Here is a 24,117-nt window from a genome sequence, read left to right on the forward strand (position 1 = left end):
GTTAATGTAGATAAGAAAAAGAACTATAGGTCTCCTTTTCTCTTTTTATTTTCCGTATTTTTACTTCATGTATAGCGACCTGAAAGCTCAAGGGGATGAATAAAGCCTCTGTTATTTAGTAATTATTTTTTAAAGTTCTGCATTACATCTACATCTCAGTTCTAATTCTGGGTTATCATCTACATATTTAGTCCAATAACAATTTATCTAATGGCTAACAGATGGGTTTTTGCATTTTCCTTAGGTCAGCTGGGGGGGTCAGAACCAGCATTGGTTGAAGGGAGTACAGTTAAGTAAGAGTTGAGTGATGCAGGCCTCCCAAAACATCATATTGTTCATACCTATCTTACACTCCCACTATACATAAAAGTAGCCTTGCCTAATAAAAAGCTGGTTAGACATTCCATAGAAGTTATCCTTCCAGAAAAGAGGTATTCTGTAAGAACATTATTCTCTTTTCTACATAGATTATTTGTATCATACTTTCCTTCTACTGGCTGTTGGGGTGGTCTAAGAACAAGACAATGACCTTTAATCGTGGTATAATAATTTTCCAAGACTGTTACTGAGATTCTTATCCACAATAAAAAGAAATATGTGTCTATATGAGTTAGCAATGACATATTGCTGGCACAGGCAATACAAACTAAACTGAGTCATCCTTCTACAAGCATAAAATAATACCAATTGTCAATGACAGTTGGTAAAATTCTGTAAATACCTACTATAGAAATACGTGTGGCACCACATGCTAAAGTGCTGAATTCCTAAACCCGAAATAAACCTTACCAGGCCAATGTTCACTTACATAAACATAGCAGATCTTAATCTAGCCAGACCTTTAGCTCCAGTCCTCTCAGAAGGGATACTTTTTAAAAGTTATGTTCTGTTAAATTTAATTTTTTTAAAAAGGAAAACCAACTTTTAAAAAGTGAAAGTCCAGCCATTAATATCAACTAGGTCCAGACTTGCCATATCTGGGTTGTGGGAATCAGATGGTAGCAGCCCGTTAGAGATTTCTGTGCCTCTTGTTTGCTAGCTGGTGGTCATCTGGAGTTTTGCAGCCCAGATATGGTAGCCCTATATATGCCCCTCATAGACAATATTAGAAAATAAAAATGCTGGATTGCTGCAGACTATTGCCTTCTGAAGTACTTGGGTATCCCCCTCAAGCAGCCATTTTAATGAAGAGTACATTTTCACAAAATGGGTATCTTGTCAGGAGACTTTGATTGTCAGTTGCATAATGAATATGCTCACAAAACTAAAAATTATTGATGACCCTGACTAGTATGTATGTTCATTATTTTAAAAAATAAAATTATCTCAAAGTGGCTTCATTATAATAATAACAGTAAACGCAGTTTAGTCCAACTGATAGCAGTCAGTTACCAGGTAATGACAAGGGTTTTGTCACTCTAAAGCTAAGTCATGTCTGAAGGCTTTCCTGAAGTTATTCCTCTAATTTGCTATTCCACACGCTCCATCCCAGCCTGATGTGTTAGGCCTGCAACTCTGGAGATTCTGACAGTTGCAATCCCACCATATATGGAGCCAACAGGTTGGAAAAAACATCTTGGCCAAAATCCTGAATATTTCTAAAGAAGCATTCCTAGCAAATTAATCCATGCTACTGAAAAGGTCAAATGGGACGCGGTGGCGCTGCGGGTTAAACCGCTGAGCTGTCGATCGGAAGGTCGGCGGTTCGAAACCGCGCGGCGGGGTGAGCTCCTGTTGCTCGTCCCAGCTCCTGCACACCAAGCAGTTCGAAAACATGCAAATGTGAGTAGATTAATTGGTACCGCTTCGGCGGGAAGGTAACGGCATTCCGTGAGTCATGCTGGCCACATGACCCGGAAGTGTCCTATGGACAACGCCGGCTCCAAGGCTTTGAAACGGAGATGAGCACCGCCCCCTAGAGTCGGACACGACTGGACTTTACGTCAAGGGAAACCTTTACCTTTACCTTTACTGAAAAGGTCAGGTAATAATTACGCAGAGAGACCATTTACTTATTTGAACTCTGAGCTCAACTCATGTTAAATGATAATACTAAACATGCTGTTCATTGTATGCAGCTAACAGAATCATATGGTAGATCGTTCCTGAACTACGTACCATGTGAGATTCCTGGGTGGAAAGGGAAGCTGTCATGAATCCTTTTAAAGGTCAGAAGTGTCATGCAAGGGAAAAGTAGACTATTAGAAATCGTAAACTTAGCTTTGTCAGAGCCTAACATGCTCTTTTTATTTTTTCCATGGGAAAAGTTCAAATAAATCTTCTACAGCAACCTAATTTGGCACTCTTCAGAAGATACTCAGTTGGTAAATAAAGTCTTTTAAAAATTGAGACAGTTTAAAATGTTTATAAATACAAAATAAATGACCCTACTTACTCTGTAGAATATTCCACACAGGGATATGTGGAAAAATGTACTATATTCCCAGATAGCTCAGACTCAAAATTTTGGAACACAAAATTTTTACTTATACTGTATCTTGATTTAAGCTATGTGAACTAAGAGTCATATTATCAAAATTCTCTGTACATACATTTCCAACCTTCTAATATCCACATAATGACAAAAGAACACTACCTCTGGGTCAGACCAAGATCTTTTTTAATCCAGTTTTTTATTTTTCGTGATGGCTAAACAGTTGCCTCTGCAGTGCTCACAAGTAGGGGATGGAGACAAAACGCCCATTGTTGTTTCCACACAACTGATATTTGGAGGCATGCTGTCCCTAGCATGGAAGCAACATTGAGTTATAGCCTTTGACAGACCTATCTTCCATGCCTGTATCCAATCTCCTTTTAAAGCCATTGAGTTAGTGGCTATTCCTACCACTAGTGTTAACAAATTTTACAGGTTAATTATGAGTTGTGAGAATTAGTGTTTTCTTTTGTCTCTTTGCAGTCAGCTTCATTGGGTGGCTTCTGGTTCTAGTATTTTGAGAGTGAGAAAAACTTCTCCCTGTCCACTTTTTCCATGCCATGTATGATTTTATGTATCCCAGGCATGCCCCTGTTAGGTTGCCTTTTTCCAAGCTGGAGAACATGGACAAAGCAGGGCATAAAGAAGGAATGAGAGGAAGAGGAGGAACAGAGCAGGGCATTTTGCATATAACAACTGGTTTGCATGAATCAAACCAAACCAGCTAGATAACACTCCTGTTCCAATATTTTGTAGTATGTTAGATTTTATACCCCCTTTTTTATCAATACCTTCCACAGTGCTCAGTATCGACAGTGCCTGTCAGTAAAGTTTACTTGCAGGAGTGACTCTACCCACTCATTCTTTCCATTCCGCCAGGTATATTATACACCTACTATATCTATCTTTTTGTTTGCAACCAAGTACTCTAATTCCCCCATCCTGGCTTAAAAATTTCTAGCAATGGCATAGAAACACCAAGTACTTTCTCAAGTGTGATTGGTATGAACCTTTTTCACAATCTCTTGACTATCATGTCCACCTATTAACCTACTTCAAATGTTGGCCCTATCCCTTTCACATGACCCAGGATAGAAATATGTAGACTGTATATCACCATAGGCAAACTAGACTTGGGTTGCTTTGAGACTAAACAGGTCTGCCAGAATAGAATTTCAACCATGAATTTTGTTTAAACTCCTGCCTGATGGGAGCAAGATGTCTCACAATTCAGAAACTGAGCATGTAGATAAAATGTATTTTGGTTTTAGGGAAGCCTTGATAGCTGATTTTGGGTGATAATTATATTCCCAGTTCTTCTTAACTTTCTTAGAATTATTGGCACTGACATCACTAAAAAGCAGAAGCTTGTTTAAATGTAATAGTTCCTGAACTCAGTACATGTGTTCAAGGACTGAATTTAAGACTGAAAGAGAATCTAAAATCTTGAAAAGAATCAAGAGGCCTGTTTTATTACTGGTTTGAGGCCATTGGAATCTATCTGTTAGAAAAATATGAAACCTAAGTATCCCACTTTCCACATTTTTAAAGCTCTCATGCTTATCTGTAATAATTACAGTGTGTCTATAACAACTAAGCCTCATACAGAAAATTATTTAAAACATTATAGCCAAATGCTCACTATCTAAATTAAGATAAATTTAAAAGAAAAGAAAGAAAAGAGACAGAAAATGTAAGATGCAAGTGATATCCAAGTATCAAGTAATAGAAATAAATAAGTTTGACCTGCTTCTTGAAGCCCCAAAGATATTAAATACTGGGGAGATCAGAAGGGAGAGAGGATTAAAAATCAGAACACTACAGGAAAATTATAAAAGTGAGAGAGAGAAGGGGGAAAAAAAACCTATTTAAAAAGTGAAAAGGTATATAAAAGATTCGGGGGTGGAATGAAAGGTGAGATGGGAAACTAAAGTACCACTGTGAAAAACATACAGTACCATTCCTCCCCCTTCTCAATCCACCAAAGCCCTAGCTATGAAAACAGTACTGTATAATATCCTCCAATTTTTGCTGGGATATTTGCTTGATAATTGGTGCAGAGATATGCAAGGCATAGAAGGCAAAATATTTTTAGAAAAATTGAAGGTTTTAAAAAAATTGAAAAAGTGAAAAACAGAATTGGGATGTGTTCAAAAGCATTTTTGAAGACGTATACTGATCTCTGAAGGAGTGCAACAAGTTTTAAGAACAGAAAAGCCTTCTTAGAAATTACCCATTCAGTGAAATGCTGGAAAGAAAATATGTGTAAGGATTCAGAGCTCTGTCCAGCTGTCAGCAAGACAATGCCCCCAAAACAAAACGTACAGAATGGGACCAACTCTGGAATGGTGGGAGGAGCCAGCAGAAGATAGAGTTTGAAAATGGGCCAAATCTGACCAAGACTACTGGAGAAAAAAATCCCAGAAAGACACCCCCCGCCCCCAAGTGCATTTCTATGGCTAAAAATCCTTGCTCCATTTTTAGCACTTTCCTTCTAACCTCCTGGTCATTTTAACTCACCCTGTGCTTCTCACTGCACATATACACATACACATAAAAATATGTTGCTGTATTCCGCATACTTTCCCACCCTGATTATCAATAGCTTATGCACTTTTATTCTGTGCATAATTAAATTGAGCTACTTCTGGCAGGTAAGAAGGATCTGAATCTGCCAATTATCTGGAATGTAGGTTTTAAACAATGTAAAAATGCGTGTGTCTGTCTCCCTCCTCCCCATCCTAAACAATTCTACAGGAAAAAAATAGAAATAGGCCCAGTATTGATTTAATGTCATTAGTGTTCAGTGTATAACTAAACTCATTAATGGAGTTTGATTTTTGAGAATGAAGAGAGTTAGAATGCATAATATAATGGATTGTATGAAACAAACAGATTATAAACAAAACACATGCTTATAAATAGGATAAATTCCATTTTGTTTTGTTGTGTTTTAAAGGATGATGTAAAACAATATTTTTTTGTGTGTTGAGAAATGTCACAAAATGAAAAATATAAGAAAAGTGATGATATAGTGTTTGAAATACTGTATATAGAGAATACACTGTTCCCTTACAGAAGCCACAAGTAGCTTTGCAATTTCTGAGGAATCCAAGAACAACCTAATAAAAAAGTCCCCTTTTCGGGAGAGATGGGCAGTGATAGAAATCTGAAAAATAAATAAATAAATAAGAAAAATTATAAAATGGATTATGGCCAACTGTTTTTCCATGCATTTCATAAGCAGTATATCATGCCCAAATAAAACAATATACAAGGAGAATATTAGTATTATGCAGATACATAAAAGGGAGTATAATCAGTCTTTGAGAGACCAGTGAAGGGGTAGGATATATTTCCGTAGCTGAGTGACTGCTCTTAAGAAAAAAATGGCAGCCGAAAGCTTAGTAAGCAGAATAAAGGATTATCAAGGTGTTTCATCTGGGGATGCTTGGAGGTTTGGGGTTTCATATATTAAATCTAAGTGAAAGTTTATGCACCAAATTGTCTCATAACTGTCAGAGTTCATCTTTGACTCTGGACAGGGTAACACTCCCACAGACAGATCTGGTGCATAATTTGGAGGTCCTTTTGGACTCACGGCTCCTGCTAGAACAGCAGGTAGCAGCCATGGCCAGGGGGCCATTGCACAAATCCATCTTCTGCACCAATTGCACCCATTCCTGGACCGGGAGGCCTTGCTCACAGTCACCCCTGCCTTAGTCACCTCCCATTTGGATTACTGCAATGCACTCCACATGGGGCTGCCCTTGAAGACCATCCAGAAGCTGCAACTGGTCCAGAATGCAGCAACATGTGCAGTTTTGGGTGCCTTGCAGTTCACCTGAGTAACACCATTGCTTCATGAGCTGCACTGGCTCCCAATTGCTTTCTGGATACAATTCAAGGTGCTGGTTATCACCTTTAAAGCCCTACATGGCACAGGGCAGGATCGCCTCTCCCTGACAGTATCTGCCCATCCTACTAGTTTAGATAGGGTGAGTGCACTCCAGATCCCATCCCTTAAAAGTTGCCACCTGATGGGACCTTGTTGGTGGCTGTCCCAGCCCTTTGGAACAGCCTCCCACCTGAGATCCAAAAGATCCCTACCCTTTTAGCCTTATGGAGGGCTGTGAAGACTCTTCCCCCAAGCATTGGGCTAGGAGCTGCAAGGATGACTGGTCTGGCACCTGGGGGGAAGGGTACTTTTGTTTTTAACTATGTTTTTTGTGGACTGTTGTGAGCCGCCTAGAGTCATCATATGAGATAGGCAGCCATATAAGTCCTGCAAATAAATAAATAAATTATGTTCTTACTGCTTCAGTAAGATTTATAAGAGTTTATAAGAGTTATTTATAAGATTTATATGATTTATAAGAATTCTAAGAGGTACAAAACTTGGGGTTAGGAAAATTAGTAAGGACCCTGGAGTAGTGAGTGCCCTATTTCCCATCTCATGCAGATGTGAGTAACCTCATTTAAAAGATCAAACTCTCCTTATGTATATTATCTCCATATACAGAAATGTAAAGACCCAAGATAGGAGCTCATAAAAAGTAAGGTGCAAGACTGCAGAACTGCAAGCTTATTTTCAGGAAGCAATGAATTCCTTTTGCTATATAAAGGGTAAATGCAAAGCTGTATAGACAGCACAGTCTTGTTTCCAGTATTTTTTAATCTACAAAATAATAAATTAATTAGAATAAGGTAATTATTAATAAACTACAGTTAGAAAAGCCAACTGGTAATATTCTTATATCACAATTTCTTCTACCTGAATCTAACCAGGCCCACTTCACCTTCAAGTAAAAAGAAATGTTTTCATGAAATTATTCTTCAGGGATTTTCATGTTACAGCTCAAAAAATTTAATCTAACCCAGTAGATTGGTTGCCCTCTTTGTTCTTCTTTTGTGTTCAGTTTCTGTTAATATTTCATATTAGTGGCTGGCCAGGGCAGCAATCTTTTGGGGCATTGGCAAAGAGGGCAGCTGTTTTGTTGTACAATCTGGCTGTAAAGTGGCTCTCACTTTATTATGAACCACAAAACAGTGCTTATACCAGTAAGACATTGGGTTTGTTCTTCAAAGGTGATGTCTAGCCAGATGGTAAGAAGACAAGACTTTAAAGAGAAGTGGATTCTGTTCCCATATCTATTGTAGTAGGCTATAACATCCTTTAATTGTGCCATGTACTAATATTCTTCTCTGGTATTTGAAATACTAGAGGTCTTCCATCAGTGGCTAGATGGTCATCTGCCAGAGATGTTTTAGTGAGTCCTGCACTGAGGAGGTAGATAAATTAGATGAATTTCAAGATGCTTTTAACTCAATAGTATTATTATTGGAAATTGATGGGGAATCTTTTGCATCTTTTATTGTTGTTTTTTTTAAAGGTTAGAGGCTAGCTTCTATAGGCTAGTGTCTCTGGATTGCTTGCTTATCCTTAAATAAGATGGAATCAAGAAAAAAAATCCTTACTGGGCAAAAAAATGGAATGACGTGTTATATCTGGACTGCTTCAGCCAGCTATAAAAATGGCAAAGTCTTAGAAGCAATACCATAAGCAGTATTACGCAAATTGTAAGAATACATTAATATCAAAAGTGCTTCACATGTTAATTAGCAGAATTTTCTTTTCTTTATCCACAGTAGGTATAAATCATTAATAGCCCTTCTACCGCTGCCTCTCTTAATAGGTTTTACATTTACATATCTACCTGGTTGTCCTATTTTAAGCTCTAATCTTAACTTTAACCATCTGCATGTGGATACACTATTCTCTCCTGCGACTTAAAATGTGAGAAGAAAGTACATAGATCGATATGCCTTTATCTGTTTATACTTGCAACAAATCTTAGAACATAATTTAGTACACCAGTGACGTCAAAGCTTTAATAGAATTCTGGAAAGTTGTGAGATTGCAACCTGTCCTGTTCTTCCTGTGATTGTCATGGCTGAACAGATTTAAATCTAACTTACCCACAGCCAAAGCCAGTCTTCTAAAGATCATGCTGTAGTGACTCATGTTAGAAACACTGGGTTTTGTTAGCTATATACATTTTACCTTGCTCATGAATTCACAAGTGATTTTGGTACCTAGGCAATTCTTTTGTAACCCTAACCAGAAGCCAGTTTGGTCTAGTGGTTACGGCAACAGGCTAGAAACCAGGAGTCTGTGAGTTCTAGTTCTGCCTTAGGCATGAAAGCCGGCTGGGTGACCTTGGGCCAGTCACTCTCTCTCAGCCCAACTCACCTCACAGGGTTGCTGTTGTGGGGAAAATAGGAGGAGGAAGGAGTATTTGGTATGTTTGCCGCCTTGAGTTATTTATTAAAAAAATAGAGTCCGTCACCTCTAGAATATCATCCATCCACCTTGCCCTTGGTCGGCCCCTCTAGAAAACCACACCCCACCAACACTGGCAGGGCAAGCTACTGCATATAAACAGGGAGCAAACCCCACACTCAGTAGCACTGATGATGTTACCTAGTCATCTGCAAGCAAACAACCAAGCTCAGAGAACACCAAGGACTCCACAGTTCAACCCTCTTCTATAGGCTAGTTTAAAGAGTGAATGGGCCACCAACAGCATTGTCTCTCAAAAGACTGCCACTCCCCTCAAGGGTCCCTGACATTTTTTGCTTCTGTCAATCACCCCATGCTAGCCTGCAACACTTTGTCTACCTCTGTATCATAATCTCTCTCAGCAATGCCATCAGACTGTGCAGAGGGAGGGAGATTTTGAAGAAGTGAGGGTCTATTTCTTCATCTCTCCCTCTGGGTTTCCTTGGTATTTCAGAAAAATGGAGAATTTTTTTCCCACCTGCATAGAGCTGTTCATCTGAGTACTGAAAAGCAATGTCAATATTTTTGTAACCCATATTATTACTGCTTAAAACGAACTAATCAGAGCTCACAAGTCTTGTCTGGAATTATGTTTCCAATAGCAGCAGGAGAAACATAATTAAGATGTATGGCTTTTCTAAATGATAGGGAATGTCTGAATGGGTTAAACTAGTGACAGACTAATTAATTTAATTTTTAAAAAAACAGTGTGTGCTTGTGTGTGTGTATATGTGTGTGTGTACACACACACACACTTCCAGATAAATTAACTTCACTGTCAAAGCATTTGCAATTACTCTGAGGGCAGATTTTGTTTTAATTTATGATTAATATAATTTTGCAAGCATCCATAGACTGAAATAATTTGTGTACTTTTCCCCTTAAAACTAACAAATGAGTTCTCCGCCTATGTTTAAACCTGCATTCTTTTTGCAACCTTATTGAAGACACTAGCATTTCTGTTTCTAACTGGCTTTTTATAAAAGCTGTGTCTCTGCTTTATATACTGTAATATTAAAGGGTGTTGTCTATGTTGGGGATAAATATTCTAGTTATTTAGCCTTTCTCTTAGCTGCCTTCTCTTTAAACAACGCTTTCATTAGGTTAAGACATTTCTAAATCACTCTAAAAATCCTAATCACGGATTTTAACCTTGTTTATACAGGTGACCTGTAACTGTTTCAGCATAAGCAATGGAGAAATGCAGGATGTTGGTGTTGGACTTTATCCCAGGTACAGTGGACAAGCACTACCTCTGTGGTTCTAGTTGTATCAATCTTTCTGTGTCTCTCACACACACAAGCACAAACACACATTCCAACCCAGCAGCTGAAATGTCAGGTTCTGCAATACATTAAGAAATCTAACTAACATAAAACTGGATGCATGGCACTATATTCTGTGAATTTACAGCGTGCAATGGAAATGGGCCCATGATAATTTTCAGGGTGGAAACCAGGTTCAGTATGTGAAGTGCAGCGGGAATTGCCTGAAAGAAGTGTGCAGATCCTGAGCATGAGAGTGGGTGAGACCAGGATATAAAATGGCCACTAGAGCAAACCTGTAGTTGGTCAAGCCTCTGCAAACACCAGCCTTCATTTTGTTCTTGCCACCTCAGATGATGCAGGCTTTATACCTCAGTCCACCTCTTCCTACAACGAATGAGAAAACTGCTTTCCCCTGAAACCTGCCACAGACTGCCCTTGAACAGCACGATCGGGCTGCAGTCTGAGAAGATACAGCCAGGGCAAAACTTTAAATTGGATCGTATTAATTACAATTAATAAAATTACTCCCCACATATTTAATATTCTCTTCCTTTATATTAAAAATTACAAACTTGTGGCAAATTTTGGAAAGGCCTTACTTTGGGGCCCCCAAATGTACACATTTTTCTTTGATTTTGACTTTCCCACTCAATTGTCTCTTTCCTCCTGCAGTATTAAATACATACTTTTAACATATGCTTGGCTGCATTCTACTCCTTCTTACAAACTTCCAGGAAACGTGGCTGCAGCTCATTCAGCAGGTGGTTTGGCAGCCATAGAGAGCTCTGGATGAAGAAGCCAGACTGTCTGTTCATGCTCTATCGTGCTTCTGTTCCCAGAGAACAAGAAGAGTGCAACAACAGCTGTTTCCCTCTGTCGTGCTTCTGTAGCATTGGTGGTGGCGGCAGCAGCTTTCTCTGCCTTTTGGAAAGACTTCAGCATAGGCTAAAGCAGCCTGACCCAGAAAGAATTGCCCGCATGGATCTGTATGGAACGAAACTAGGGATGTAAGGAAGGGTCCACACATGTGGAGAAGGAAAGAGAGCTCAGAATGAACTAGCTGGCAATAAAGAGATTATCTGGGGGAATCACTCTGATGAATGAATGAAAATTGAACACCTCCCTCCTACCTTGAATTCTGCAGAGCCATATTCTTGCCCATGAAATCCTAGAAATCGTAGTTTTCCAGGATGCCTGAGTTCTAATAAATGTTGGGTGTTCTGAAATGCATTTTCCCCAGAATCCCTAGCACTTAGTATGCTGCTGATTGACCTTCCTCTGGATTTCCCCAAAACTGCTGCCAACAGTTGAAAATGAATGGGACAGCTAAGAAAAATACAGCTCTGTTTTTGGTTTTGAATGGAGGCGGTAAAACCTCAACTGTCTTCTGATGATATCAGGGACAATGCAAAAATTAGATTTTTGAATTGCACTCAGAGATTAAAAAAAACTGTTCTCTTATTTATTGTTTTTTTCCTCAGGCATTTTAGAATTCAGATCCAGATTTTAAAGATAATTTCAATATCCCATATGGAACAGCTAGTTTTATAGTTCCTGTGTTGATTATTTTGTTGGATTTATTTGTGCTGTTACTCTTTTTATACAGTATAATCTGTTCAGAGAATCTTTGTTACTGGATTAAAATGTAATTAATACGTAAGTAATCTTTTTCACTTACACAAGCCAGATTCTAAATACTAATTCCATGGCTTTATAAAAACTGGGTGAAATTTTGAGATAAGGCACAATAGGAAGGAGAGGCATCCACAGAATTGAAGGCTTTTGTCAACATGACAAGAGCAGCATCCCACCATCGTGATGCAAGCTCCGCCTCTTTAGTACACGTGTGCATATCACAGTGTACGTACAAAAGGGATGGAGCTGGCATTGCAAAGGTATGACACTGCTTTCATCTTTTCACTCCTTTTCCCCCTCTCCCTAACAGACACCCCTAGTAGGGAGGCCTAACTTTCACAAACAATAGATAAGGTAATAATAATAATAATATAATTGTTTGGAATGTATTAACTAATTGTTTTTAGCCTTGTTGTATGCCACCCAGAGTCACTTATGAGATGGGAAGATATATAAATTTGACAAATAAATAAATAAACGAACAAACCTTGTATTTGGACTATACCCCTTCAGACTGATTGAATGTGGCTTGATGCTACAATAAAACAGTTCTGCAGTACTGAATTATGGAAAAATAGTGCCACAGCTTTGGTTTAAAAAAAACTTCCTTCCTGTGTCTCATTGTTAGCTGATGAACAATGTTATTGATCAACAGTGTTATCTGATCAACAAGAAAGAAGGAAGGGCCTTAGAGTGCATCTTTCTATGCTAAAGTAGTTTTTACTCTGAGATTCTCCAGATGGTTGTGATGGCTGAAAATGATGGTTGTCCTGTTCATCATTGTTGTCCTGTTCATACCAGATTGGGGAAAGGTACCCTTCAGTCTCCAGTCCAATCTATTTTACTGCTTGCTTAGCAGGACAGATGGAGTCTTATGTCTTATGTCCGTTGTTCCATGGGCAGATCAAAGGTGCTGCAAGGGAGAAGCAACTTCTCTGGAGACTTCTGTGCTATTTTAAGCACGTGAGGCATTTTTGCAGTGAAAAAGGAAAAGAATAAGCCAAAAGCATTGGTCACCTTGTACATTTTCAGAAGTAGAGATCTTGTTCTGGGGAAGGATGAATGCTATCTTAATTCCATTTCTTCTACAGTTTACCATGCCACTACTGAGAGTGAAAAATCCAGATCTACTTCCAGAAGATTTGTGGCAAAATTCTTCAGTGCTCTAATGACAAGGGAAAGATCTCTTCCTGAGGCTTCAGTGAGATGCTACTAGTTAGTGTTACCATGAGAGCTAGTACTGACGAGATCAGAAACAAATAGCTTGAAACCAGAGTAGCCCATTACTGTAACAAAGGACAGGGAGAATCCAGAAGCAAAAGGCAACAGGCCCATTGAATCCCATAGCAGGAAAAAAACCCACAATGATTAAGCCTCAAATTCACTATTAACAGGGTTTGCATTTCATGCCAGCGGATCACTGGAATTTTTTCTTGATAACCTCTATATTTTATGTGAATAATTTACTTATTAGAGACCTGCATATAGAGACCTCTCTGTATTGTGGTTATTTCATTGTGCTTGTTTTATGTTTTTATGTATTGTTAGCCACCCAGAGTCACTAGCTTGAGATGGGCAGCCTTATAAGTCAATAAATTTTTGAATCTCAGCCACTTCTAGTATCAATCTGAGAGGTACTAAGCTAGATGGATCAGTAGAATAAAGATTTTCCTGTATTTCTCTTTCTTATCTGGATTTTTTTTTTCTTCATTAGCATGTCCTTGTTGAACAACAGTTGTGATCCTAATTGTGTGGTCATCTTTGAGGGTCCCCAACTCCACCTTCGGTCCATCCGGGAAATTCAGTTGGGAGAAGAGGTAATTAATTTGTTCCTTCTTCCATCCCAGAAACCTGCAATTTGAATACCTTGATGGTATATTGATATTACTTCTATTTCATAGCTTTCAGGAAGAAGATAACAAAAGAAATCTTTTCTTCAAATAGTATGGGCCGCCCAATCATTACAGTACTGCTTACAAATGACTGGCAGATTTGTTGAATTTTTCTCCCTTTGTTTCTCCTCTAAGCACTTCATTTTGTTTGCATTTGACTACCTTTTCCTGGTTGAAACAAAACCAAAGAAAAACTACAAACGGGTGGAAAGCAACTTACAGTAAATCACTGCAACTGTAAGCATTTGCCAGACTAAAGCCATGCTGAAGCAGTAAACCTTTCCTGCAAGGAACATAAGGAGGCAAAGGTTGTTTTCTTAGAAGCTTCATTAAAAAAGAACTACCATTCTGAAATGATTTGTGTTTTTGTCAGAAAAATGCTTCACACCATTTTCTTTTTCTAAAATGGGCATATCCAATAATCTGAAAATTATGAACAAAATAGAATGTGGTGTTACATTCACAATGAAATGAACATTCTATTTCTTTTTCTTACTACCTAATTCAGCATCTTTCTCTGAATATATAAACACAGCTAGAAGAAAAAAAGAGAGACCGAAACAGCTGTATGCCCACAACAAGAAAAAAACTTAAATACAGCTGATGTATTGGACCTCTGTTTATTCCCCTACATTTTTTTAGTTCCTTTATCAAAAACTCCACATTATAGAACTGTATTCAAAGAAATAAGTATTTTCTGGGATTCTCTTTAATAAAGGAACCATCCAAAACATTTAGGAGAATAAATAGATGCCCAATACAAAAACTGTTTTTGACTTTTGCATTTATTATACTTGCAGTTTTAATGGACAGTTTTTGTTACTCTTTTTTTAAATCACCTCTGAATCCTGCTCTTTTTTTCTGCTTGTGCTCTCACTGTCTATCATATTTGTTTGCAAGAACTGACATACTGCTGCTATTATAGAAGCAGTACTGATGGTGAGGTTGAAGTCTTCTTAGTATACTATATACCTCACTAAAAATACTCACAATAGTATGATGAGCCAGGAAAATTGGGTGTATATAATCTCTGTTGAAACCATTAACATAAATATCACTGAAATCTTAGTTCAACTAACATAATCTAGATTGAAGTGGGCAATTTTCAGGTCACATCTACTGGAAAGGTTGGACATTTTGGACTCTTTTTGTATTTGTGAGGGTATAGGGGTATTTAAATACCATTTCATTACTTAATTCCATCAAACCCTTAAATGAGAGCAAATCATTTCTGGTGTTCTTCCACTCCAGTGCCATTACAAAGTCAACATCTATGGCCCCCCAGTCAGAGAAGAAAGACAACATAAAGCCACTAAAATGAAAAATGTGGCTTTATCAACAGGCTTTGAAGCTTAGACTAATGATTACTTCTGTCCTAACAGTCAGAAATCATGCTGAGACGAGGAGTAGGTCTCTAGTGTTTATTACTGCTACATAAAACAGAATCCTAACAAACTGAATAAGCGTGGGAAAAACCCAGACATATAAACCCCAAAAGTTAAGGCGGGTCTGATCTGTGTCTCTTTGAATGGCTGCTTAATTCCTCAGTACTACGCATGCGTTTTCCCCCCTGGATAGGGGCCCCTTCCAGCTCGCCATCAGTACTCATGACATCTTCTTTAAATAATGCTTTGCAGCACCAAATATTCAAATTCTTGTAGGGTTTTTTTGTTTGTTTTTATTTTCAAAAGTTTTTAAATGTTTACTTGTTGAAATTACTATATTTTCTTTTTTTCTTTTTTAACTTGTTTCAAGATATATTTTTTCAATATGGGTAATAGAAGAAAAATTGTTTAAATAAATAATAAAACAAAGACACATAAGTAAATGATTGAAGAAATATTTTAGGGTTGTTAATATAAGATTTCATAGTAGGCAAGCCATTGTCCTTATCTACATACATCTTTATCTCAGAGTATGTTTCACTGAAGTCAGTGGATTTTACTTCTGAAGAAATTATGGGGCATTCCATTGTACTGAAGCAAAATGTTTAAACTTTATACTTAATGTAGTTTGTATAGTTATTAAACTAGAGTTGCATAGATATAAGCATGATTTTACAGTTTCTTTACCTGAAGGACTGAGGGTGATACAGTGGGATCTCAAACAAACTATGTACACTGTGCTACGTATGTGTAGATCATCCTTATCCAGATGTGTTAAACTTCAAACCCCATCATCTCAAAAATCCACCATACTGGGAGGTCACCAGTTTAGAGAAGACTAGTGCTAACAGATCTGTGTGCTTTTTCTGTTTCACAGAGCACTGTCTAAGATAAATAGCTGATTCAGGGATTTAAACTAAAACTAAATTGAAATTCACCCACATCACTAATGATTCTCAGTAATTACCAAACAATTAAGGTCGTCAGAAGCACAGAAAGATCAAAATAACTCTGGTAATAACAAGGAGAACGTATTGGAATAGTATGAAGGAAAGTTCACTTTAGAGCTTTGTAAGTCAGGAGAGTCAGTGGATCAACTAGAATTGTATAGGGGAGTTTGATTAGTAAGGACGCAACAGGTAAATGCCTTTCTAATTGTTATTTATTTCAGTACCTAATATTTTAAAGTTTAATTTTTAAATAAACACTTCCCTAGAAGCTGAAGTGTTGAACAGACTATATATACTACTTAAACAAAATATCTACTACTATAGATTTCATTTGTATCTCAGAATGCTTTCGCTCCATACAGTACTTCTAACCACAGAGCATGTTGGTATCTACTATCATAAACACTTGTTTCTTGAAAAGTCTGCGCAAGGGCTGTTAAACTATAAAATGATGTAAGGACCTGGAGTTCCTTTCACTGGGGCTCTAAATCCGAGCTGTGGATTGGGTTAAATAAAATACTGTTTGGAACTACCTGGTCACATCTGCGGCATTGTGAGAAACTCATGTAAAACCTGTAATAAGAGGAAATGTGATTCTTTGCTTTTCTGTCCTTTTTCATAGATTTGCCAGGTGTCTATAAATCCAGTCTTTAACAGATGCCTAAGAGCTAGACAAATTATTTAAATCTGTATGGACAAATTATTTAAATCTGTATGGGCAAAGGTTTTTTTTTTTTTTTAAACCTGACTGTCACATTACAGGGAATCTCCTAGAAGTCATTATTCTGAAGCTGAAGGCCAAATAGCCAACAGCAGGAAATAAAATACTGTGTTCTCATTTTATGGTGAATCAGTAGGACTTCTTACTTTCTCTGTCTGCATCTTTCTCCCTCCCTCTCCCTCTCCTTCTCTCTCTTGGTAACGTGGTCTAATATAAGGAAAAAGAGTTCAATTATAGAAGGTGTTTGTGGTTATCTGACGGTCTGACTGTTTCTAATTAAGAGGCTCCATGAGTTTCAAATCTAATCCAAATAATACAGAAACAATTATAACACCTCAGTCTAGCAGCAGCATTCAACTTCAATTTTTTCTGACATTTTTCTATGTTCCTGTCCAGTGTTAGTTTTGGAAAGAGGGAAAAGACAAAGAATATAATGTAGGGACAGAAGACTGAAAAACATTGCTTACCTGCAGAATAGAATTAAATTTACAGGTAATTTTGCTGATTTTATAATTCTACAGTTCTGTTCAGCTTAGAAAGCAGCTTATCGGAATCTCTTGATGTATTGGACTACAGGTCCCATAGTTCCAAGCCAACATAGCAAGCACATGCAGAGAGCAGTAGGTAGAAGAATGTAAGTTAACAGGTAGAGGAAGACTGGTATATCTCCATTTTTAGCCTATACTATTCATATATAGCTATAATAATTAGATTATAAGGCTTGGGTATTCCAAACCTAATAGCATAGAATTAAAACCTATTAAATACAGCTTGTCACATTTCATACCTTTAAATGAATAGTCCCTTTCAGTTATCAGAGCTGACAGTCTCATACAAGGTTCACTATCTAACCACTTTTGATTAACACTTTTCTAACAAGAAAAGTGCCATCTTTAAAAAAAAATAATAAAACCTAGAGCAGACACTGGGAGCCTTATATTTTATAAAATCCAATCATACTAGCACCTCAAATAAATTTTCAAGCTCCTGACCTTTTCAGGGAACGGACCTCACAATAGAAATATTTATGAATGATGATAGTGGTTGGTTTCCTATATTTGTTGAGCAATAAGATACATTGTAATCACACAATCAACAACTTTTATTCAGGATTTATTCACCTAAAACAAAGTGGGCAACCTGTGACCTCAGAAGCATTTGGCCTTCAGCCTAATTAGAAAAGATCTTTTTGATAATACATTCAGACCTCTGGCAAAAGTAATCTATTTCTCCATCAGCAACTAAATGAATGGAGAGCGATAAATATAAAGAGGATGCTTTAGAGACAGAGAGAGAAATGAATGGCTCTGCTCATTTTACCTCTGGCTCTACTCACTGGTACCTATACCACAACCAATATGTGGCCCTGGTAGATAACTCCTCAAGGATTGCCAACAGCCTATTCTGACCTAGAGTAGCTATGATCCATAGTCACAAATCACTAGTGTTAGGTAAAGTTTCATCAAAACTTTGCATCACACTGTTGTAAGATGGGCAGCCCTATAAATCATTTAAATCAATAAATAAATCATTAAAGAAGTAGGAAACATAAGCACAACAAGAGATTATTAAAAGAAAAAGTAGTTCTTCATCTCTGAGTTCATTTGGATATAAAACTAAGCTGTAGTTTATCATTAGGTGAATAAGACTTGGGTCTATGCACCATATTCTCCTATGGTAGAACAATGAAGAGATGACCGACCAAAAGCTTTTTTTTTTTACCCACGCATAGTTTAGTGTTGTGTACAAATCCCAGGAAACTATGTTTAGTTGTAGTTGGGAAAGATGAAGAATGCATTTATTTTGCATTTGCACATGCCGAACTTATAGAAAAATTGGAATATGCACCACACTCTAAAATCTGCATTCTTCAGAATTCTGCAATGTCATTCACAACTAAATGTGCACAAACTTTGTTAACCTTTATCACAGTTTGAGGTTAAACACAATAGTTAGTTGAAAAGCGGTGAAATTTTCCAATGTCCTTACAGATGCACCAGAAGAGGAAAAGTGAAAGAAGAGTATAAGGCCCAAGGTACATTATATACTGTAACAATGGAGCAGGTATAAAGAGAAGATGAGCATGGATTTTGCAACTCCTTTTGTCCTTTCAGCTCAACTTAGGAGTTAGATTAGTTTGACAGGTAGGAATGGACATAGTTCTTTGTGGGTGAGAAAATATTTGAACCATCCTTTATCTTCCTGGTTCTAATTAGAGACTTGTCCCACTGAACATGCTTGATTTTTTTGTATGACAAATGTATGTTCTGGAAGTCACCTTTGGGCCTCTAAGTTGACTTCCAGTAATTCTTCCTGTCTCTATAGTGTTCACTGGAAATTTGCTTGAAAATAGAAATATCCATTATGTCTGCATCAGTTGATGTATTGTTTAAAGTAATTACCTATTTTCTAATGTAACATTGGAAAAAAATTGTTCTGCTATCCCTCTTAGGTGATTTCACAGTATTTTAACCTTGGAATCCCTTTTGCTATTCCAATTGCTGCATAAGTATCATATGCATTCTTTGCCAAAATGTAAGTCTTTCCTGGTCTTTGTCACGAGCAGCTCACTATCAGCTACACTGAGACTGTAATGCCCACTCCTGAACGTCGGCAGAATCTGAAGCGCCAGTATTGTTTCGAGTGTGACTGCTTCACGTGCCGTATGCAGAGCAAGGTGAGTCAGCTACATTCCTCTTTAGACCTGGTAATATGGTCAGTACTTATGCTCAGAAGAGACATATGCCAAACCAAACAATAAAAGTAACAAAATATTCAAAATTTAAAATGTGTGTTCTAAGAATTCTTTTATTCCACCACCTTTTCTGAGATGTACTGTAATTTTATTACATTTTGGATACAGAGTTTTTTATTCTTGTCCTTGCTTCCTTTCTTTTCCAAGACTTGTGCTCTTAGTACTTGCTTCTGGTTCTTTCAGGGTCTAAGAGCAAAAAGTTATTTTTTTCTTAAGAAACAGACATGTGGGTGCAAGAAAAGCCAAAGCCAAAGCCCTAACTTGCTTGCTCATAAAAACACAGATGCCAGAATCCAGAAGGGGTACTTAATCTATAAAGGACTTCTGTATTTGCTTGGTTGCATATTCTTTTTCCTTCCAACAGCAGCCACTCATGCTTTTTTAAAGTACTGTTTATTTACATTTTACTGTGTACTGTCTCATATAGTCATTCTAAGAGGCTTACAGCATAAAATTGGCTTCAGTGAGTTTATTTGTATAATTTTATTCAAGAATGCATGAATTGGTTAACATTTTTATTTTATAGCTGCATACTAACCCTATTGTTGTTTGTGATTGTTTCTCTTGTCTGTGTTCAGAATTGTTAAATTCTTGTTCATTTGATACGTTGAGAGATAGGATATAATCTTGTGAAACAGCCACAGATGATTTTTATGGTTTTGGTGGTGGTGGTGGTGGTGATGATGACGATGACATCAATTCATGGATTGTTGCTCCAGAAAGTCCTTCGACTTATTTGAGAAAGAGAAGTGAAATCATGAGTTGAAAAAAAATCTATGTGTATATTTATAATTTTAAATCTTTGAATTGTTTCTCAGTTTTGGAAAATACTTGCAGTTACACAATAATCCACAGTCATATTAAATCAAAATGGAAAAAGTCAATATTTAAAGAGCATGGTGTAGTATTATTGACATATGCAAATACATTTTAAAAAGATGAATTAGGTACATTACTACTGATTGTTTAATATTTATAGAGTACTGCATTTTCTCTGAAATTATTCTTAGTTCTGTGCAGTGGACAAATCTCCCACTTTTGACACATTAGGTGTCCTGTTTATATCTCCAAACTAATAATCAGCAGTCTATCCAGGTCAAGAGCAAGTGGTCAAAAGCCAGGAAAGCAATCATGTCTGATCTTCAGGCTAAGAGATTATGGAACTAATACTCAGTGAGCTGAAAGGCCAAGCCAGAAAATTCTGATGGGACAAGATATAAAAATTCATAATAGGCTCACACTGCCCAGCTTAATAAAGACAGTTCCTGTATCCAGCTCTTGAAAATTTTAGAGTGAATGCTTAGATGAGGTTTCCTTTACTGGCCTAAGGTTTAATTTACAGTGTTATGGCAGAGTCCCTACTCCTACAAAGTCTTATGTTTCAAGCATCCTCAAACTTTTACTTCATAGCCTTCAATTTCATATTTCTTTTTGTATTAAGAAATTGACAAAGAATAGGAGATTCCTGTTGTATTGTCTGATTCCTCTCTGCCTGAAAGTTGTGAGCCTGGAAAGGCTTTCTGGACTTTCTTCATCTCTTGCTCTCCTTCAGATGAGGAGCTGCCAAAAATACCTAATGCATTTTTAAAAAAAAAAACGTTTTTCTAATTGTCACTATGGATGTTTCTAGGCAAATGTCCCCAGCTGTCCAAGAGCCTTAAGCACCTATTGTGTTTTTCCTTCCTTAACAGAATTTCTGGTAAGAAAAATGTCGAAGACCTAGTAGAAAATGCAGTGGGGCTACATGTAGAAATTATTGTCGGGATTCCCATAATTGCTGGACCAATCTTGGGGGGAAGCACTGCAAATTGCACCTAAAATGGAACAGAGACAATTCTGAGAGATGATGCATATGGACTCTAGATTCTTGCCTAGCCTCTAAAAAGAGCATAAGAAGGGCTGATTCTGAAGAAATTTTTGACACTGTTAGTGCTTACTCTGCTGAATTTTAGGGATTGCTATTTCTTATCCCCACTTGATCAGATAAAGAAAGTTGCAAAGCCATTCCCTGAAGTTACTCACATTACATTTATTAACACAAGGTACATTTTCATCTAATGAAAAGTGAACAGTCTTCTAATTTATCTTGCAGACTCACTTCCCCATGTGTATCTTCTCTTTCTACAAAAGAAAATTAAACTTGTATAGAGAGAAACTATCTTGGATCTAGTATAACTATAACATGATTTGCAAACTTTGGTATTACTGCTTTATCTATTATTAAGGGTTCAGTACCGTTATTGCTCAGAATTAAGACAAGTTTAACTCAAGTAATATCTACTTTTCTTTAGTAACTATGGATCTCCTTTATTCAGCTGCCTGAAAGTATTTCTGTAATGTGCATCGTGAATCAACTTGACATACATACATACATAAATGCATACATACCCATCATTCTATTCCATGAGTCTACACCCTTACTTCCCTGTATTTCTCTTTTTTTAAAGAATTCTATTAAGTTTGAAACAAAGATAAAAACTACAAAAAAACTACAAAAAGAAAAAACTAAAAAAGTGTGAAACACAAGAAAAAAGAGTTTCGAAAATTACATAAAGAAGTGGCTTCCAACTTTCAACAAGAATATACAGCAATTTCCATAATCAATCCCTTACTCTAAGTCAAACCAATACCACATTATTTCTATAAATCCTTCCATTAGCACATATACAAATCACTAATGTAATTGCTCCTTCCCCTTATATATAAAAAAAGAAAAATATATGAATTTCTAAATCAACTTCCTTCCCCCAAGAAACAACATTTATTTAATTATTTCCTTCCTACCACTATTCTATATATTTCTGTCCACTATAATAAAATTCAAATTATAAAAACATATAAATTGTCTACTTTTATAATAATACTACAACAATCTTAACTCTATTAAACCTAAAAACCAAGCAGTTAAAAACATATAAATTGTCTATTTTTATAATTAATAATACTACAGCAATCTTAACCCCAGTAAGCCTAAAAAACAAACAATTATTATTACACCTTATAGATAACTTACAAATCTTACAAATCAAACAAAGCTTAAAAGAAGGCCAGTAAATCTTAATCCAAATCATTAAAGAGAAATAAAATCATAATAGCCTCATTATCAATCCAATTACACATTCTTAAATTTTTACCCCACCTTGAAATATACCAAAACACTTACATATCTCCCTATTACACCCAAGGCATTTTTCTTGCAAAAATCAAACTCCCCAACTGCCCCCCTTAAAAACTCTGACTTCTCAGCAAAAAAACTCCCACAGAGCAGATTCTCTTCTCTCCCATAACATTCCCTCAGAAAGACAGCTCTCCATGTAATCTGAAGCTCAGACTGTTGCTTTAACCCCTTCAGCACCAAAATGTAGTCTTCATCTGGCATTACTTCAGCTTTGCTTTCAGTAGAAAAATCTCCATCCTTGTCAAAATCTTAATCTTCTTCCATAACATCTTCAGCCAGATGACACACATTAGAAATAATACCTTCCCCACTGTCCTGAATATTCTGCAGAATAGCCTGACAGCACTCTGAAAAGATCTCTTTGAAGGTCTGCTTAACCTCACAACGGGACTCTGAAAGAGCCTCCTTGAATTCTTCTATGTTTCAGGCAGTAGATTATGGCACCCATTAGATACTTGACTCACACAGAGAAGAATTAATGAGTTAATAGAAAAGTTCTGGATGAAATTGGCACAAGAGAAAGTATGTTAACAAGCAGGTCCCAGGGAAAGCGAACAGAAAGCTAAAGATTCAAAAAACGGCAAATCCAAGGTGTAGGAAAATATTAAATCTTTCAAATTCAGTACAAAAATAATAGCAGTAAGACAGTTATTTATCCTCAGTCCTCCTTAATCTTTAGACGGGAAAACAAGCCAAAACTTTAAAAGATTTTTAAAAATTTAATCCAGAAATAACAATAAGCACCAAGACAGTCTGCTTCTTCTTGATGTAGAAAGCCTCTCTTGGTACATAAGCTTAAAAAAATATAAATTGGGTGGTTTAGAAATAGGGTGGCTGGACTTAATGTCCCTTTAAGGGCCGCAGCATGGCTCGGAAATGGTGAAATCCCCGCCTCCCGGCAAAGTCTTACCTGTCAATCGTGCACGCTGTCCACAATCTCCTGGCTGCAACTTGCTGTCCGGAGGATGAATGGGTAGATTCCAAGCATTTTCCTTAATCCGGAAAAACGCTCTGGGCTACAGGAAAATCCAGCCTGAGCCCAAATAAACTGCCACAATACCAGTTCTGCCTGTGGAGCTCACAGTCACAACTGCTCAGGCCGCCATATTCCCAATGGAAGTCCCCACTTCCCTGTATTTCTCAACTCCATTGAATGAATCAGATTATCTTCATTCAGATTTATTGCACCCTCTTCCTTTATCTCAGTTCTACAAACCCACAAAATACCTATTTTTCTTTATTTCATTCATTAGTTCCTCTTACATTCTAAGTCACGGTTTTCCATACACCATGATCATCAACAGATGAATATTGACTCCACTATATATCATGGCTTTGATCAACTGAGTTTAAACATAAAATAAAGGATGTGTAGATTAAGTCACCAGTCTTAATCATTCCCATGCTACAGTACTAGCAGCATTCAGTAATTACCAATTTGGGCACATTTTAGTTAATATGCCAAAAGTTCAACCAGAGCCCAGTTTTATCTCAAGTATAGCTTTATTGTTCTATACTTTCTAAGATTTCTAATCTCAAGACTACCCAGCAAACAA

General features: G+C 37.0%; 1 protein-coding gene across 4 annotated transcripts in view; it reads left to right on the plus strand.

Moving 5' to 3' along the window:
• Window positions 1-24,117, plus strand: part of SMYD3 (SET and MYND domain containing 3) — a 349,832-nt gene that overhangs the window by 257,693 nt on the left and 68,022 nt on the right. For 3 of the 4 annotated variants that reach the window (XM_063306111.1, XM_063306103.1, XM_063306120.1), the window contains 3 exons: window positions 9,943-10,010; window positions 13,395-13,497; window positions 19,195-19,305. In XM_063306111.1, coding sequence (XP_063162181.1) covers window positions 9,943-10,010; window positions 13,395-13,497; window positions 19,195-19,305 — 282 coding nt within the window. Of the gene's footprint in view, window positions 1-7,652; window positions 7,725-9,942; window positions 10,011-13,394; window positions 13,498-19,194; window positions 19,306-24,117 lie in introns of those variants that run through there. The other variant, XM_063306119.1, reaches the window with a different exon arrangement.

Source organism: Candoia aspera, chromosome 1, assembly GCF_035149785.1.
Source record: "Candoia aspera isolate rCanAsp1 chromosome 1, rCanAsp1.hap2, whole genome shotgun sequence".
Taxonomy (NCBI): Eukaryota; Metazoa; Chordata; class Lepidosauria; order Squamata; family Boidae; genus Candoia; species Candoia aspera.